The following is a 17207-nucleotide window of genomic DNA, read 5'->3' on the forward strand; positions in this document are numbered from 1 at the left end:
TCGTGTTCCAAATGCAAAACCCCACAAACTGCCTTCGTTTCCCTCTCCCACTTTGCCTGTGACATTGATGTGGCTTTTTAAGCCAGAAGCCTAACATATGATTTAGACAGGGAAAAGAAAATGATAATGCTGGGAAAAGAAATGGATCGGAAATTTACATTAAAATCATGCAATTTCACCGCGCTGCAGAAAACTACCGGGACCAGGGAGCACCTGAGTAGCTGTGAGTAAGTCTCTGTTGCATCTGAATATAGTATAGACATTTTAAAAGAACTAAATAGGCATGTGCTAATACCACACCAACACAAAGCAGACCACTTCAGACAGGCTTTTATAGCAGGAACAAAACAGACTCAGTAGGAGTCCCTTAAGGCTCCCGACAATACCTTTCTTCTTTCGAGCTGAAGTAGCAGCTCCAGCCCCAGCCCTGCTCCGCGAGCCACCGAGCAGGGAGAGAGCAAGAGGCAATCCTCCCCTGCCGACCTCGGTGGAAGCAGATGGGAGGGCAAAGCCTACGAGACAAACAGGAGAAATTTTCAAAGATTTAAGGATTGGTTTCACTGCTTAAATTCTAATGAAAGTCAACGTGACCTTGCTTTCTTTCCTTTTCTGACAGTTTGCAATGCTCACACGATAAATTACCGGCGGAGCTGAGAACGGTCCCTGATTCCTGAGGCCCCCGGTCAGGCTGGTGGATCTCAGCTCACCTGCCAAGCTCGTGAGGGCATCCTCCAGCCGTGGAAGGCAAGGCTGAGCTCTCCCCTTTATATTCTCACATCTTATTTCACTCTGAATCATGCCAGTCAGCACGACGCGTGTCTATACTCCACAGTTCAAGTAATGAAGTGGTAAGGTTTCGTTGTATAATTGGAAGAGCAGGAAGGATCCAGAGGAGCAGACAAAGATTTAGCCCGAGGTTCTTGCATGAATTAGAGCTATAAACAGAGTAAATTTGAGTGTGCAGAGCTATATTAAATGGGAGCAATGCATAATTGCATAATGGGACAGTGCATAATGCAGATGTGAGGATGTTCCCACTAACATCGTTTCTCCCTTGTTCGCACACACCTGGGAGAGAGCTGCGCTCAAAGCAGGGGAGAGCAAAGGCTGAGGCAACAGCTTTGCACAAATTCTTGCTCCACTACACCACTTGTGGCTCTCCTTCCTTTTTAGGAACAAGGATGAGAAGGACTTTAATGTGAATTTGTTTCCAAACAATCTGTAACATTATTAAGTTGTTCTGTCTGTTGGCAGTTACAGCACGGCAATTATGGCCCTCCTCAAGGGAAGGGCTACCACTTGGGAGCAATAGAGGAAACTGTGCTCAGAACACAGAGACCTCCATTTCCACAAAATCTTTGATGAGACATAATACATGGAAATGAGATTGTAATTAAAACGTCTTAGGACTTGTTCTTTACGTATGTATGTTTGTGCATGTGTGTCTACACGCAGGCACCGAACATCTGTCCCGACCTCCAGTCCTCCTTAATAACGTTCTGTTAAATTAAATGGATAATGATGACCCAGAAAAATCATTTCTCTCATCTCCACATAATGTGAAAAGTACATGGTAATTAACTAGCCTTTAAGAATGACACTGTCGATTATTTCAGGACAATCAAATAATAGCAAAGAAATGGAGTCTGAATGGGAAGGCCAGTGTCAGATGTACAGTTTGAACAATAGTGGTTTTGCCTGTCATTCATACCAAATTACCGCAGGAGGGGGGAAAGAAAAACTATTTATAACCTGTCAGTCTCAAGAAACCACAATTATGATGATTTAATTAACACATGGAGAGGCTTCAGGCAATCACATCGTTCTAAATTTAAGAAGTAGCACATTTCAGGCCCAAGATGATTTAGAACATTAACAAATGCTAGTTGAACCAGGGCAAGAATTTGATGGCCTTGTTGGTTCCTTTTAAACCATCCATCATGACACAAAGATAATCCAAATGGATGTGTTAGCGGAAGATGAGAGCAGTGAAGAATCATCTGGGGTTTCAGAGGCCATCACACAGAGGGAGAGCTGATTTTTTATACGAGAACTGAGTTTGAAAATGAGCAAAGCCACACAACTCAAGTCCATTCATCAAAGACACTGTACGCATTAGAAAAGTTTGAAAAAAAAGTGGAGTTAGGATGCACGAGGGTGCAAGGCACTAAGAGTGAGGCTGACCTTCCCACGGAGACCTTGACGCTTGCTCTCAGTGACAAGTAGGTCCTTCCCTGGCCTGATGCCCAGGGGAGAGTTTTATCTGAGCGGAACGGCCTTTTTCCCACACAAGACACAGCTGGAGTCATCCACTAGATAGGATATTTTCCGAGGTTTCTTAAATCCGGGATCTCAGTCCTCACTCATCAACTCATCTCCTGAAAGTAAACTGCTCTTCAGGTCTCCGTTTCCACTTTCTGTGCCGTACTCATCCGGATCACTCACTGCATCCTATTCTTCCCAGCATAGATCGATTCCTTCGCTATTTTCATACGGTGATTGAACGTGAGGGTTGTCAGCTGCTACCCAAACACCAATAGTCATAGTAATAACACTAGCACCGCACTGAGATTACCATCTTTCACGTCGTTACTGCTTCCTTCTTAACTGGATTAAACTACACGGAACATATAGGGAAAGCCTACTTCTTCCATACAAGAAAAGCAATACGCCAGTGTATTTGTTTATGAAGAAAACTAGAGTTTACATGGAACAAAAATAACGAAGCTTCTGCCTTAAAACAGGTTCTTTCATTGTCTGTCAAAAACTGGAGATCAAGATTGCTTTCCACAATGTGTTTTTATATCTGTATGCAATAGGAAGCATTGTGCACACCCCCAGTGCTGAATGTATCAAAAGATCTTTGTACACTACATAATTTCCAAGCGCTGCCTGTTGCAATGAAGAACATGCCACATTCCCACAATAGATTTAATACACGCTGACTTCTCAAAACCATGTAATTTTTCTCCTGATATAGCACTTTTGCAATGCAGTTGAAATGTTCAGACACAAAATACTGAATATTGTTAAATCACAAAAGAACTTTGAAATTTCAGTATCGGAATCAAAACTCATGTATCAAGGTCAGTCTTCCCTCCTCAGGTCTCTACACAAACCAAACACATACAAGCACACAACAGCAACACCCCACCTCTGATCGTGTTACTCTTCCCCATGGGTTAAGAACATGAACGTTATTTTTGCTTCTTTTTTTCTGTATTTCAAAGGAAATCAAATAATACAGTGAGAAGGAAAGAAGAGAAGAAGAATGGAACTTGAACAGCAAACAGCTGTTGCATAAGATCTGCGTGGTGCAGAAACTAAAAATTAGAAAAATGTTACTTATCTGATGAGTGTTGAGATCTACAGATTAAAAATATCATGCATAACATTATTTTTTTTTTGCCATAAGTATAGGAAACAAAAAAGGTAAGTCCAAGCACCCTCACCATGCCATAGGATGTTACCCACTGTCAGAGACTGCCTTGGAGCACAGAGCTTTTAAGGAAAGACTTTCTGGCTTGCCAGCATCTATGAATTTCTTATGTTGTAGCCAACAATATTTAGATGTATCGAATGAACCCCTTAAAATAATAAACTAAAATACTTGAACTAAGAAACGATGATCCTTGTGGGTCCCTTCCAACTCAGATATTCTCTGATTTTGCTGTAGCTACAACATGCCATGGAGGGTAAGAGCTTACAGATGGTCACCGTAATCTGGCCTTTCACCTTTCCTACCTTCCCCAGTCTTGCAGGCAGAAGGATTTCCACCCGAGCGCCCATGGCAGCTCTCCGGCTGCTACATCGACTAGCAAGAGCTTTCTATTTCCTTTGCACTTTTACATGACTTAAAAAGGCAAAGACGAAACCAATTCATCAGGCCAAGAAGGCAACGTTCCCACAATTAACCCCCTCCTGCCCCATCCCTTCCACAGCATCCTCTGGCTTCTAACAGAGCTGGAATCTGCAGCTCGGTGCACAGGCAACAACCCCCAGGAAATCCCTACCACTGATCCAGTCATCATCTTTTTTTGTAGACAGAGAAATCTACAAGCAACCGAAGCTTATTTGGCTGTACACCAGGCAGATGTGCTAAAACCTGATGAGTGTCAAACCTGTTTACTGCTGCAGCCCATCTGCATTCGGTCCCCAAAATACCTGCCTTGAAATGCCCGAACGCCAACCACGCAGGAATTTTTCGTGTCATGATGTTTACAGCACGGATGGCACGGAGAGGGCTGCCCGCTTCCGCACGCCGAGCAGCTCTCGCTAGCAGCACGTCCCCTCCTGAAAGAACCGGGAGGGCCATCTCGGTGGAAACCCCACACCTGCGCAGCTGAGACCTGAGCCACGCTCTCAGCGCTTGGAGAAGTGCAGCTCCCTCCTACCAGGGTCTCACCGTCTGCCAGGAGTTTGTGTCCAGGAGCACCCCTGCCAAAAAGCGGAGTAAAGCGGCGCGTGCGGAGCGTGGAGCAGCTCCGTGCGGTCCCGAGCAGGATCTGTAAGGTGACAGCCTTAATACCAAGAATCAGGTCAACCCTATTGTTCTGGAGAAGAGTTTGAGGAACGTTTCCAGCAGCGGGGTACTTACTAATAAGGTTGTTTGCCTCCTTTAAAGTGAGATTTTTGTGTGCGCACACGTTTAAAAGAAGAAACAAATGAATAGGTTAGACAGATTTCTCCCTATTTCTGTTAGTGTTCTCCCTCCTGAACCGAAGCACATAATGGGCTAAAATTGATGGTTTTTTTCCCCCTCCTTAAAATACTGGCAGCACATCACAGAGCTGGAGCAGAAGCAGGGGTGAGAGAAAAGGAGAGAGATGGAGAGGGCAAACTGCATCTGTCACAATTCCAGCAACGCAGGAATCCTTCACGGGGCCTGAGCAATGGTTATAAAAGGAATACAAATATTTTCTGCTCGCGTGCAAAGCTTTCACAGCGCAGCATCCTCTCTGTTCCACCAGTCCTCGCTGTGCATAACACAAACGGCAAAGTTTCTAGCGTATGGACAAAGAAAGGGGAGTAGAAGAGGTGGGGAGAGGCAGGAGGATGCTGTCCTGCTGGTTACCCTCCCAGCCCAGGGCTGCTGCAATGAGCCCTCGGTGCAATTTCAGAGTTCAGTCATTAGCTGCCAGCCTCTGGCTGAGCCGTAGTGGAACAAAATGCAACGGCTGAAACCTGCTCAGGGAAGTCCCACGCCTGTGAAAACCTGGGAGATGGGGGTTCAGCTTCCTCTGCCACTGGTTTCTCGCATTGCATCAGAGCACATCACTTTCAGCAGCTCAGCAGCACATGTCTTGCGAGACCCAACGTTAGATCCGCTCATCTCCCACCCAGGCACCTGAATGAGGATTGTGTAAGACTTCCCGAAGCGCTCAGCATCCTCCTGCAGCTCCCTTTTCAAATTTACAGCCAGCGTCTCAATTGCTGCTGATGCGCAGCTGGCTGAGCTCTCCCGGAAATACGGCCAGTCATTTTGGTAATATCTTTGGGAAATCTCACACTCTGCAAGTGCTGAGCCCTGGAAAATTTGCCCCCGTGCATTTATGACTACATTACCAGTGCTTCTGTAGCACAGCCTTCTCTATACTGACACGAGGCTTGCAATGCTAAGTAGAATAGCAGGATACAGAAGGCTCTGAATGTTAACGAAGTCTTTGAGGGTAAAACAAACACAAATTTCTGTCTTTGGTCCTAATCCTGGAGACATTTTGAAAATTTACTTCCTCCTCCAACCTCTTACTGGTCCTGTGCCTAAAAGATTTCACCTCTGAGCCACTTCAGACGTATTTCTTTCAGATATATGGCACCGAGGAGAAGCCCTAGCAGCTTAGCCTTCGCTTGCTCTCCAAACACAAACAGAGCTTACGACAAAGTTTCTTCGGATTGATTCCCCCTTCGGTTTACATCTGCAGCAGGACTTCAAGGTCCATTTAAAATCACAGAGAGGCGCAAAAGAGGAGGAGCCGTAGCACCAAAGGCTATGAGAAAGGTGAATGAACAACAGCCATCCTACAGCCCTCCGAAACAGTCACTGGAAAGATGACTGCGCTTCTTTGGCCCTGAAACGAGGGCAGCAGGCTGTTCCCACCTCCTGAAGTCTTCTCCTTGCAATGCACTGCCTGGGGAACCGCCTTCCTTCTCCGTTACCCCAAACCATCCAAAACTCAAGCCTCTGCCACGGAGTCCTTGCTAAATATGCTTTATATAAGGCTAACGGAATGCTGTCACCGTTCTTAAAAAAAAAAAAAAAAAAAAAAAGAAGAAAGGAATCTGCCAAACCACTGAGGGATTTCTCTCCCAATGTCCCGTAAGCTCCTGCTCAGCCCCTGGGCATCCCTTCCAAAGCTGTGTCACAGAACCACGAAAGCCTCTGCAGAGCTGGAACCTTGCACCAAAGAGCATCTGGGCAACGGAGACGATTTGCTTTCTTTCCTTTTTGCATCTTGTTCAAAACAACCCAGTATGGTGTTTAATGCATGTATAATAAACACCAATGGAGTGTCAACATTTCCTGTTCAATTAGGCTCAAAAGGAGGAGGTCAACAGCAGCCCAATATGTTTGCATATGTTAGACTCCTTTACCAATCTATTTCTTCCCACTGGCAAGAGGGAAGCATGCAGAATTCAAAGCAAACACAGTTTTGTGCGACTGATTTAGCGGGGATGAATACAAGTGACAACTGCCCTGGTTTTCACTCCCATGAAAAACACGGGAGCATCACAGCAGCCACATGCTTGTACATGACCAGGTGGGCTTGTTTGTCAAATGCTGGGGTACGGTTGGACCTCCAGAAGTGAAAGTGTAAAGAGGAACATCACGAGGGCTGTGGCAGTTGTCTCTCAAAGGGTTTCGCACCCAGTGTGCTCAGTTAACACACAAAAGATGTTCACTTGGTTGCTTTGTAGCTGCCAGCCTGAGAAACTGGAGATGAATAACCCAGCAGAGGGAAGGGAACATTTCTGTAGCAATGTTCCTGCTCCCCACGTAACCTCAGTGTGCTATAAGCAGATGTTTTGCATGTGCTACGTATGGAATACATAATGTTACAGCTTGCTTTATACAATTGCTTTCTATGCTCCCAGAAGTTCAGCAAATGTACAAATAAATATGAGAGAGAGGGGGAATAAGATGCACTTGCACAAAGCAAAGCAAGTAACAAAATGAGATAGCAGCAGTCTGCTAACTGGATGCTGAGAGCCAAAATCATAAGCATCCAGTTATTTTAGAAAGCTTTGCCAATAGACTAAATAGAATACCACGGGCCAGGTGTCAGTGATTATAATCCCACTGATGCCAAGAGAGTTGCTCCCATTTACAGCAAGCCTGACTTTGGCTCTCCCTCTGCAGTGCAAGAAATAATTCATAAAGCACGGGCTCACAAAGGCAGCCTCGCAAAGCACACCTGCATGGAAGGACCCAAAGCAGGGCAGCCCTGGCACCCCTGGGAGGCTTTGGTGCAGCCCAGAAGCTGTGCTGAACTTACCACCACGAGCACCTGCTCACACGTGTAGCTGTTTTATAAAAAAAAAAAAAAAAGCAGCTGCATAAATGCCTAAGCATCTTGTTTCAGCGCCAGTTCTGCCATGGAAAGCAGGCGGGTTGTACATGAGATGAGCTGGACGTGCCTAAAACCAAAATCAGCACTGTGAAAGTAATGAGCATGCTCACACAACCCTAGGCCATGCTCAGAAGCTATTCATTATCACCAACTTCCAACAAAAGAGCATCCTCGGGCATCCTTCCCAGGTTAAAATGGAATTAACCTGTTATTTCTTCCCCCAGAGACACAGCTTTTGGATGCCTAAGGTGCTTACAGGTACATGGGGAGGTAAGCATATGAAAGCAGACAACTGTTTGAAAAATATTAATAAAAGAGTAAAAGCAACAAAAATATAAGCACTGAATTCTGCAAAAGGCTCTGCTTTCATGCTGTAAGCAGGTACTTGTTTCTCTCTAAGCAGCCCTTTTTCTGGGGGAAACCTCAGGCTGAGCCCAATGAATTCACAAGTCGGACCTACAATGGGGTGGGCCCGTGCTAGGACTCACTCGTCCCAAGAAATAGTTTTTCCCCAAGTATCTACCTCTGGCTTAATTAACTATTAATAATGAGATGTTCCATTTTCCTTCCCCCCCCCCCAAAATAATGCCTTCCCACTGCTGAAGATACTCCAAGGATTTTTTTCTCACCATTTCTAAGTTCCGTGCAGCGCATATCTGTCCTTTCACAAGTGGAACCTTGTAGCTATGGAGACGAAGGATGTTAAATCCAAGCTGAAGATAGTATTTTGGGGGGGGGGGGCTCGTGGTTGCTACATGCATCTTCAGTGATCTGCTGCTTTCCGGCTCCTGAAGTCTTCCTACTAATAGCCAACAAGTAATAAATCACCAGGCAAACACAGGGGGTACGTGCTCCCACTCACAGCCTGGGCTACATTGAGTACAGGCTCCCGGATTTCCACCACAAGTAAGAATCCCAAGGAAAATGGGATAAAACACGTTGAGCTCTGCAAACCTGCGCACCAGCTGAACTTAACCCGAACGGAGCAGCTGGGTAAAAGTGCTGTGGCACTGCGCTAGCACCTGGAAACCAGGTGAGCTGGGGTCCCCTTGTGTCTAAAGCTGTGTGTAACACTCAACATCAGCACGAAGAAATGTATGCCATACCGACCTGTTACTGGACCTGGGAGGACTCTTCACCCTTTCATTTATCTGCCATAATGCAAATTACCTGAATTTCAGTCTCCCAAACAGCATCCCTTGTCTTTTGTGCACTGCACTCATGATCCAAATCCTGTTACAGATTGGGGTTTTGCTACAGGGACTTTCAGTTAAGGCACGGGGATTCAGCTGTCCTCCAAACCATCTTGTAAATCACACAGAGCAGTACTGCAGCTAATGAAACTTCCGTGGTGTTAAATGCGAGCAAGACGAAAAGACAGCCTTTCAGGTAAAATTAATGCTCCCGGTGACCGCCAGAGAAAATTCCAAGTAACTTTGTTAGCATCCATTACTTTCTACTTGTGTTGTTAACAGGAAAAACAAACCAAAAACCAAAACCCCACACCTTCAATGGCATGATACTGGCCGAGATGACAGGGGTATGACAGGCGCTTTTCTCTTCGTGAAGACAAAACCACTCCAGAGAGTGCAGCCCCACAGCACACGCTTCTGCTTTTTCATTCCCCTTAGCTCTGTGGTCCAAGATCAGCTAGGGACGTCAGGTGCCAAACACAAGACGCCTTGCAGAAGCCCTATTTTCTCAAAGTGCAAAACATCCACTTTTCAAAATTCAGGATCCCGGAACTGCAGCTGCTGAACGCTGCTCGGCGTTGACATCTTTCATTCTACCTGGCTGTCAAAGAAGCTGCTTAAAATCTACCGTCTACCACTGTCCATGCAATTTGTAAAAATGGACATGAATAAAAGTCAGCAAGCACGTTGAGAATGTATTCAGGTAGGATGCCCACGACCAGAGCAGAGAAACTGGTCCCCTAAAACCACATCACGTGCAGGGTTAGGTAACAAGAACTGAAACAGGACCGCGCAAACCCTCCTCATCAGGTGTTTTTAAGCAACCGTATTCACAAGTGAAAACATTTCCTCCATACAGGTTAAGTGCCAGTTACGATACAGCAATGAAAAAATACGGTATTTTCTTCCAAAATAACAGACAAAAGAAGCACCAGGAACTTTTCCTATTTGTATTTCCCATGTACTTGCTAAGTCAAAATAATACTGCATGCCTAGTACGTAAAATTATTGACTCCAGTAGACTTGGGTCTCAAGGTAAGCCTTCAGTTTCAACTAAAATACATTAAAACAAGTAAGACATCTCTCTCAACCCAGATATTTGTAGCTGTATCATTCAACTTGGGGCCTTTGCAAGGCTCAAGTTCAGAAAAAGCTAATGAGGAAGCACGGATGTTTGTGCTTATCCAGCAAAACAAGTACATGCTCAATGCCAAGGCTGTGCTGCAGTCCTGTTGCCCCCAGGTTTATTCCTGAACCACATAGAAAATGCAAAAAAGCTTAGGCATTAGTGCTAAATACATCAGAAAACCCTCAAAATTTGACTTAGCGTCTGGATTAGAGAGGTTTCCATGCTTATACTTCAAACAGAAAAGGTTAACTCCTCTGTTTCTAGCAATACACCAAAGATGGGACTCTTGTGGTCACTGATAATAAAATGGGAGCAAACGAGAAGAGCAACACTCCTGATGCCTTAATCATAGTTGTTTGCTTCAACTTCACCTAATTCTTTCAGTCTGAATTGTTCAAAAATTATCGCCGCCACTTCCCTGATTGTTATAATTTAACGAGATAACCTCTCATAACGAGCAAACCCAAAAGCAAAGACAACTCATTCATCTTTCTAGCATTTAGAGACACCTCAAGAGCTTCAAACATTTACCTCTCCTTCCCAGCAGCTGAAATGGTTTTAGGAGGATCATGGTTCATACCTCACATTCCCTGGAGCCAGAGATGGTATACGTGCAGGGCCCAGATCCATTAACGGATACATCCATGGTCTCAGAGTTTGTTGGCTTGTAGTCCACGTAATACTCCTGTAAAGGGGAGTTCATTTGCCTTTCAGACTCTCTGGCCTTTTTCCTGCGCCTCTTCATGAGAGAGTGCTGCTGGAGCTGTTTCATGCTGGCTGGGTAGCGCTTCCACGACACGTAGATAACCAACAAAATCATGGCCACGGAAAGAAAGAGGGCCACACTCCCCGCGATTATTTTGTGAAAGGAAACGTGCTCGTACTCTGGCTCCACTGCAGGCGTCGGGAGGTCTGCAGAAGGGCTCGGCATCACGGATGTTGGCTGATTGCTTTCAAGTTTGGAAACGGTGGGTTTAGGAATAAAGACGGGTCTCTGAGGGGTTTTGGGCGCCTGATAGGATCTCTCAGTAACCACCACCTGGATTTCAGCACAGATATTATATGTTTCCACGGCATCGCTCACTTTTTCGCCCTGGATATGTTTAGGGCCTGCACATATCATAGTGCTCTCCTTATTTCCCTTGAAATTCTTTAGCCAAGTGAACAGAGGGCAAATGCTTCGAGTACATTCCCACATATTTCCGGACAGAGTGATGGAGATGAGCGAGATCCACGTGTTGATGGTCTCCTGAGAGATGTTGGTGAGTTTGTTGGAATCCAGGTTCAGCTTTTGGAGGTTGGGGAGGCACTGGAACGTCCCGGGCTCTATCCCTGTAATGTCATTTCCTGATAAATCCAAGTTGTGCAAGGAACTCCAAGTCCACGTTAACCCTTGGCTGATAGACCGGATCCTATTCCACTGCAAGTAAATCGAGCGAAGGTTGAAGAGGCGTGGGAAGTGGGCAAAATTGATCTTAGAAAACTGGTTGTGCTCCAAATGGAGCTCCGTCAACTTCAAAAGGCCAGCGAAAGCATTACGGGATAAGCTCCGCAGGCGGTTGTAGCCCAAATCCAGAAAATCGAGGTTTCGGCAATCTTGGAAAACTCGGATCGGCACGGTCTTCAGCGAGTTAGACCGCAAATGCAAGATCAAGAGTTTACGGAGGCCTTTGAACTGCTCGGACTGCAACACCTGCAACTTGTTGTACGAGAGGTCCAGGTTGCGGAGGTTGGGGACTGGGTGAAACGTTTTGTTGTGCAGATGGGTAATTTTGTTGGAGCTTAGAATTAATTCCTTCAGCCTGCGGATCCCCTGAAATGCATCCTCATCCACGGAGCTGATGTAATTATGGTCAAGATAAAGCCATATGAGCTGATTCAGGCCCGCAAACTGATTTGATTTCAGCTTCTGAATGCTGTTGTACCGTAACGATAAGCCTTGAGACCCTCCAGAAATATTCTGAGGGATGTCTCTGAATGCGTGAGATTCGCAGTACACAATCTTGCCATCGCATCTGCAGTTCTTGGGGCAAGCTCGCTGAGCCCCCGCAAGCATAACAAACAGCACCATAGGAAGTAGCACTAACACCACACTCATGCCTCTCAGCTGCTTAATTAAATGGAAACCTACAATATTAAAAAGAAAACAAATGTGCATTGTAAAGCTATTAAAATAAATCACCAACAGATTACTAACGTCAATGGGGTTTCTAATAAAGCTTTAGCGAAGCAGTGGATTTGGAGGACAACCTGTTTGCATCCAGTCTTGCACTTTTTGTTGTATAAATGCCTGTCCTTTGAGTTTCTGGCTTGCCATCTCTCCTACCTGCACCATCACCAGTCCTGCTCGTGTTATTCAATTACTTTTGTGTGATTTATGATCCCTTAGAAGGACCAAGAGCCTGTTTTCTATTCACTTTTCTCCTGTACATCATCTCTCAATGTTGCTGCTATATCCTTATCACTAGATGCTGAGGTTTTAACAATAAACATATTTGTCAAGTCACTGTGCTGAATGCTCCATAGTGCTGGAAAGGAAATGAGCCAAAGCTTCTGCTATTTACGTGGTGCTAAATATGTTCCTTGATAAAAGCAATTGCAAGTTCAATTCCTCCAAAGATTTCTGCAAGAAGTGAGAAATTTACTTATAATAAAGTTCGATCCATCTTTAAAATATGTATTTATTGCAAAATCAAGAAGTAAAGGCTCTACTTTTTGCACTACGTTATTTTTTTTAAGACTAGGTTTAAGTTGCTCATTATTTTCACGTACCTAAAATATATAGAGACGTACAGAAAAAGTTCAAACATAGAGGGAAGTATACTATATAATGCTAGCATGGGAGCTGAATACCAATATAACGTTAGACGACATTTCTTTACAAGGAGTCTTAGCCTTAATACTGATGTGAAGTTATCTACATGTAGCTGTGAATACCTACACATTTACTGCTCTGGGTATACCTCTATTGCATATCCTCTGTGAAAATATACATACAAATACTTACATATAAACACTGCCTTAAGAGCAGCAAAACACAGAAAGTTTAAAGGGGTATATTTGGATTTCAGCTCTTCCACAGCTCTATTGATTTTAAGATTTTTGCATTTCAGATGTCAAAATTCTCATGTAGTACCAACGCTGTTGCATGACCACAGTGATATTTTCTACATTCCTTGAATAATTACGAATAGGGTTGCGGGGGGCTGTCAGAAAATCCAACACATACGCACGCTTTCCTTAGCCTGCAGTGATTTGAGGGCTGATGCCTCTGTCCAGAGTTGCAGTCTTGCCAGGAATTAAGATGCATTTTTACAACAGGAAATATTTCAAGGGCTGGGATCTCCTTGATAAATAATTACTTTATTATTTGTTGCAAAACCGTCCTTTTTTCTTTTTTTTTTTTTGCTGCAGTTATTTAATCCGTTTTTAAACCAATTGGCAATCTACGAAGTAATTCCTAATCTAAAATGTCCCTGACTATGTGACTCTGCCATTCACTTTAATGGTTGGATTTTTTATTTAAATCGTCATTTTTTTGCTACTGCCTGTGTGCCAGCAGCAGCAGCCAGCTAGAAATATGTTCTTGCTGTTACAGACTTGGGGGTTGGGGGGAAGGAGGGAGAGAAATAAACCTGTCACACTTGAAAAAATAAGACTGGCAAATGACTGCTGGAAATCCAGCAGCAATATTCGGGATATCTTTTCAAAGACCAAATGAGCCTTTTCAGAACCACCTATACAACAAAATCCCCCCCTCCCTTCTGCTTCCCACATACTGCAAAGTGTTAACAGCCCTTTCTGACAGCCTGAATAATGCCGCTACAGGCTCATCGAATATGAATATAAAGCCAGGAGGAATTTGGTGTGAGCGTGCCTCATGCATGTATGTACTTCTCTGTGTGTCTGCAGGTGTGTGGGTGGGTTGCACAGACGGCCAACGCACTCTCCACAGCCCTTAACTCCGTGCATGCATTTACAGATTAATTACATATAAAACCACTGCAGGAGGAAAGGTGTGTTGGGGGGGGATACATGATCTAAAAATACAATAGCAAGTACAGTGAGTCACCTGGCAAAGGAATGCACTGCTGCTGTTTAGGCTGTTTTCCTCTCTTGAAGAGCTAATAATCCAACTGAAAAATATACCATACAGCTGCAGCTGTGCTAGCAAACAAACAAGAAAAGTTCACTTACCCATCCTTTTGTCATCAACAAATGCCCTCCTTTTCCTCTCTCCAGCTGTTTTCTTCTCTCTCTTCCCTTTTTGCCTTCCCTTTGCCTCTCTCTTTTTCAAACCGGTCTCTTTTGCCTTAAACCAGCAGCATCTTCATGTCACAGCACGGTTGCCACTCACATCACCGCCATCCAGCGTGCATGCCAGTAACCCACACAAAGTTCCCTAGAGAGGACAAGCAAGAATTTTGGGGATGAGGAAGGGAAAGGAGAGGGAAGGGGCTGGGGGTGGGGAAGACAGGACGAAGGATGGGGGGGAGTCTGGGGGGGGGGGGTAGGGAGGGACTCTAAGCTCTGAGAGCCATTGTGTAAGTCATCAGAGAAGCAGCAGCATTAAGTGGCAATCTGCAAGTCAAAGCTAGAGCTCACCGCGAAGGTAAAGCAACTTCTGGGGAAGAAAGCAAAAAATCTTTGCCGGTACCTAGCATCTCTCATTCTGCTGCCTTTTGCCATTCCCAGCCACAGCGATCCATCCTCCGGCCTCCCAGCTCCCGGAGCAGGCAGGCCTCCCGTGCTGGGGGAGAGCCCGGTTTAAAAGCTACGCAGGCAAGGTTTCTCCATTTAGCTGGTCAGGTTTAAAGTGTTTTGTAGCTGTGCTGAGAGGCAGCTCTTGTCTAATTCAGAAGGCTTTCCAGAGAGTGATGATGCTTTGGAGCTTGTTGGTGCTAATGTTCTAGTTTGTGATACACTGAGTGCCCTCCACTGGAGAAAACAGATCACACATTAAAGGCATGAACAAGTGCTCCTGTCATTGCTATGCAGACTTTCTCCCTTCAGAAAAGAAAATTAAAGACACAGCATTGCCTTGCCCACCGTCGTCCCTCCCCGGACCCCTTCGCCTTTCCCCAGATTATTAAATGTTTATCTGGGGGATTTTCTCGCGACGGGTGTGAAAGACTGAATAAAACACCTGGTCCCTGGGTAGTTGGCAACCCGATCTTTTTCTAATCCACCTGACCTGAATATTTGTCTTCGGCAAATTCTGAACTGTTTTTGTTTTCCTGCATTCACGGGGTGAGAACAGGAACAGGGGTGTCTGCAGATTAAAAGTGAGTCATGTTAAAGGTGGGGGGGGGGGGGAGGGTCAGGAAATGCCCAAATTGATCATTCACAGAAAAGAAACTTGATTACAGGCACCACATCTGACTGTAAACATACCGAAAGCAGCTTGCTTTTCCTTTTTTAATCCAAGTGCCTTTTTTTTTTTTTTTTTTTTTGGTCAGAAAAACACCAAGTTTGTGAGCACTGCAGAGCTGAAGATGCAGAACGATGCCGCCTTTTCTCTTATAAATCCCCCTTCTCCCCAGCCCCCCCCGGCTCCCAGGCAGGGACTCCTCACGCCCGCCCGGGTTTCGGCAGGCTTCAGCCCCAGCCCCTGCGGTGAGATCCGGGCTGTGCCACTTCCACGGCGTTTCACCTTCTGCTGTGCGTCTGGCAGGCTTACCAGGGCTTCACTTCGTTCTCCCTCGGTTCGACAGGAAGATGTCAGAGGGATTTGGAGCCAGAGCAGCACCACGGAGCCTCTCATTGCCCCGTTAACCAGCAGCAGCAGTGAATATTCGCCCCGGCGGAGGCCCCGCAAACGCACCCGTGCTGTTTGGGGTTTCCAAGGCAGCTCAAGCACCCCAAGGCAGCACCGTGCTGTGCCCTAACGCTTGTAACCTGGGCTCCTAAAGCTTATTTCCTTGCACAGTCTGCTCCCTCTGTCCTGGAGTTTAGATGCCAAAATGGTGGATTTATTTTATTTATTTTCTTAATAAAGTCTGGCATGAACTGACACTGCGTTATTAATTTTTTAAAAATTGCCCCTTTTCACTGAACAGCATCCTGCCCAGCGTTTTACAGCCCGTATCGCTTGACGTTTCCGCTTGACGTTTCTTTTCCCCCTCTGTCTGCATCCAGACTGTGATATCTTGAAACTTCTGAATAAAAAAAGTTTTTTGTTTGTCCTATTATGAGAATTTGTTGCTATCTGCAGATCAGAGCCAGATTTGAATAAGAAAAATCTAATTAATCCCTGGTTTTACTCCGAAATGGCCAGCTATGCTCACACCTTCCTCAAACAAGGTTCGGAACTTCATTACCATAAATGATATCGAAAGGACTTTTTCCAGATCTGTATTAACTACCTCTGCATTACGGTCAGTACCACTTCAGCTAACATTCATATTTATTCATGATACAATTTCCTAATAAAGGTAAAAGCTGAAGTGTGCAGCTATTATACCTCGTGTTGATAATTCTCCAGGAAGAGTCCATTTGAAACTCTGCCAGATCACAGACCGACCTGAGAAGTGATGTCTAAAGCAACCGTGCAGATTTCCAGGGGATGTCTTTTCCTGGATTCCTGGATCCTTTGATCTCGCATCAGCTGAAGCAGCGTTGTCATAAGCTGTCCTGCTGCTATGCACTTATTGAGGCTCAAAAAATAATATGTTTCTACAAAAAGTTTTAAATAATTTTAGTTTCGCAGAAGTCTTCTGATACTGTAACTGAAAATATGAGTTCTAAAACAGAAAGCTTTGATACTGTAGGTAATCAAAAAAACAAGTGAGCTTTCACTCAACAACATAAGGGGGGTTGGTTGGTTGCTTGTGGGATGTTTTGGTTGGTTGGTTTTTTGTTTTGTTTTGTTTTTACATTTTCTAACAAAAAAAACATTTGACAAAGAAGAAAAAAGATGGGAAACTTGCAATCAGTCTAAATAGGTGGTTCTGGAGAGAAAAAAAAAAGCAAACCCCATCAAGGAAAGGAGGATGAAAATGCCCGTTTGTGGTTTTGTTCCGTTTCTTTGGAGCGGTGAGTGGAACGAGACAGAAGCTCAGAGAAACCTGAAATGTTCTAAGTGCTTGGCTGATCCTCGTCCAGCTGGCAAAGCCTCCTGCCACCTGACCAGGAGTTACCTAGAGAAATTATCCATACTAATAAGTTCATGTGCCATGGGATCTATAGTTTCTCTTCCATGATAATGAACCTGTATTTGTCTAGTTAAGTTGGTGATCAATACTAACAGTTGTAATTTTATATACATATTTGTTAAGTATGCTTGGAATTTTGGCCTTGAGCCTTTCAGCTTACCAG

The 17207-nt window shown here is 44.8% G+C and overlaps 1 protein-coding gene across 17 annotated transcripts in view; it reads right to left on the minus strand.

Moving 5' to 3' along the window:
* Window positions 1-17207, minus strand: part of LRRTM4 (leucine rich repeat transmembrane neuronal 4) — a 328498-nt gene that overhangs the window by 192478 nt on the left and 118813 nt on the right. For 14 of the 17 annotated variants that reach the window (XR_014575516.1, XR_014575517.1, XR_014575518.1 and 11 more), the window contains 4 exons: window positions 15085-15162; window positions 14548-14828; window positions 14088-14292; window positions 10471-12017 (listed from right to left, as the gene is read on the minus strand). Coding sequence is in view for 13 of the 17 variants with exons in the window: in XM_083812043.1 (XP_083668169.1) it covers window positions 10471-12017; window positions 14088-14091 (1551 nt within the window). In the remaining 4 variants the exon portion in view is untranslated. Of the gene's footprint in view, window positions 1-10421; window positions 12018-14087; window positions 14293-14547; window positions 14829-15084; window positions 15163-17207 lie in introns of all 17 variants that reach the window. The other 3 variants (XM_083812039.1, XM_083812040.1, XM_083812034.1) reach the window with 2 other exon arrangements.

Source organism: Anser anser (genome assembly GCF_964211835.1).
Source record: "Anser anser genome assembly, chromosome: 26".
Lineage (NCBI taxonomy): Eukaryota > Metazoa > Chordata > Aves > Anseriformes > Anatidae > Anser > Anser anser.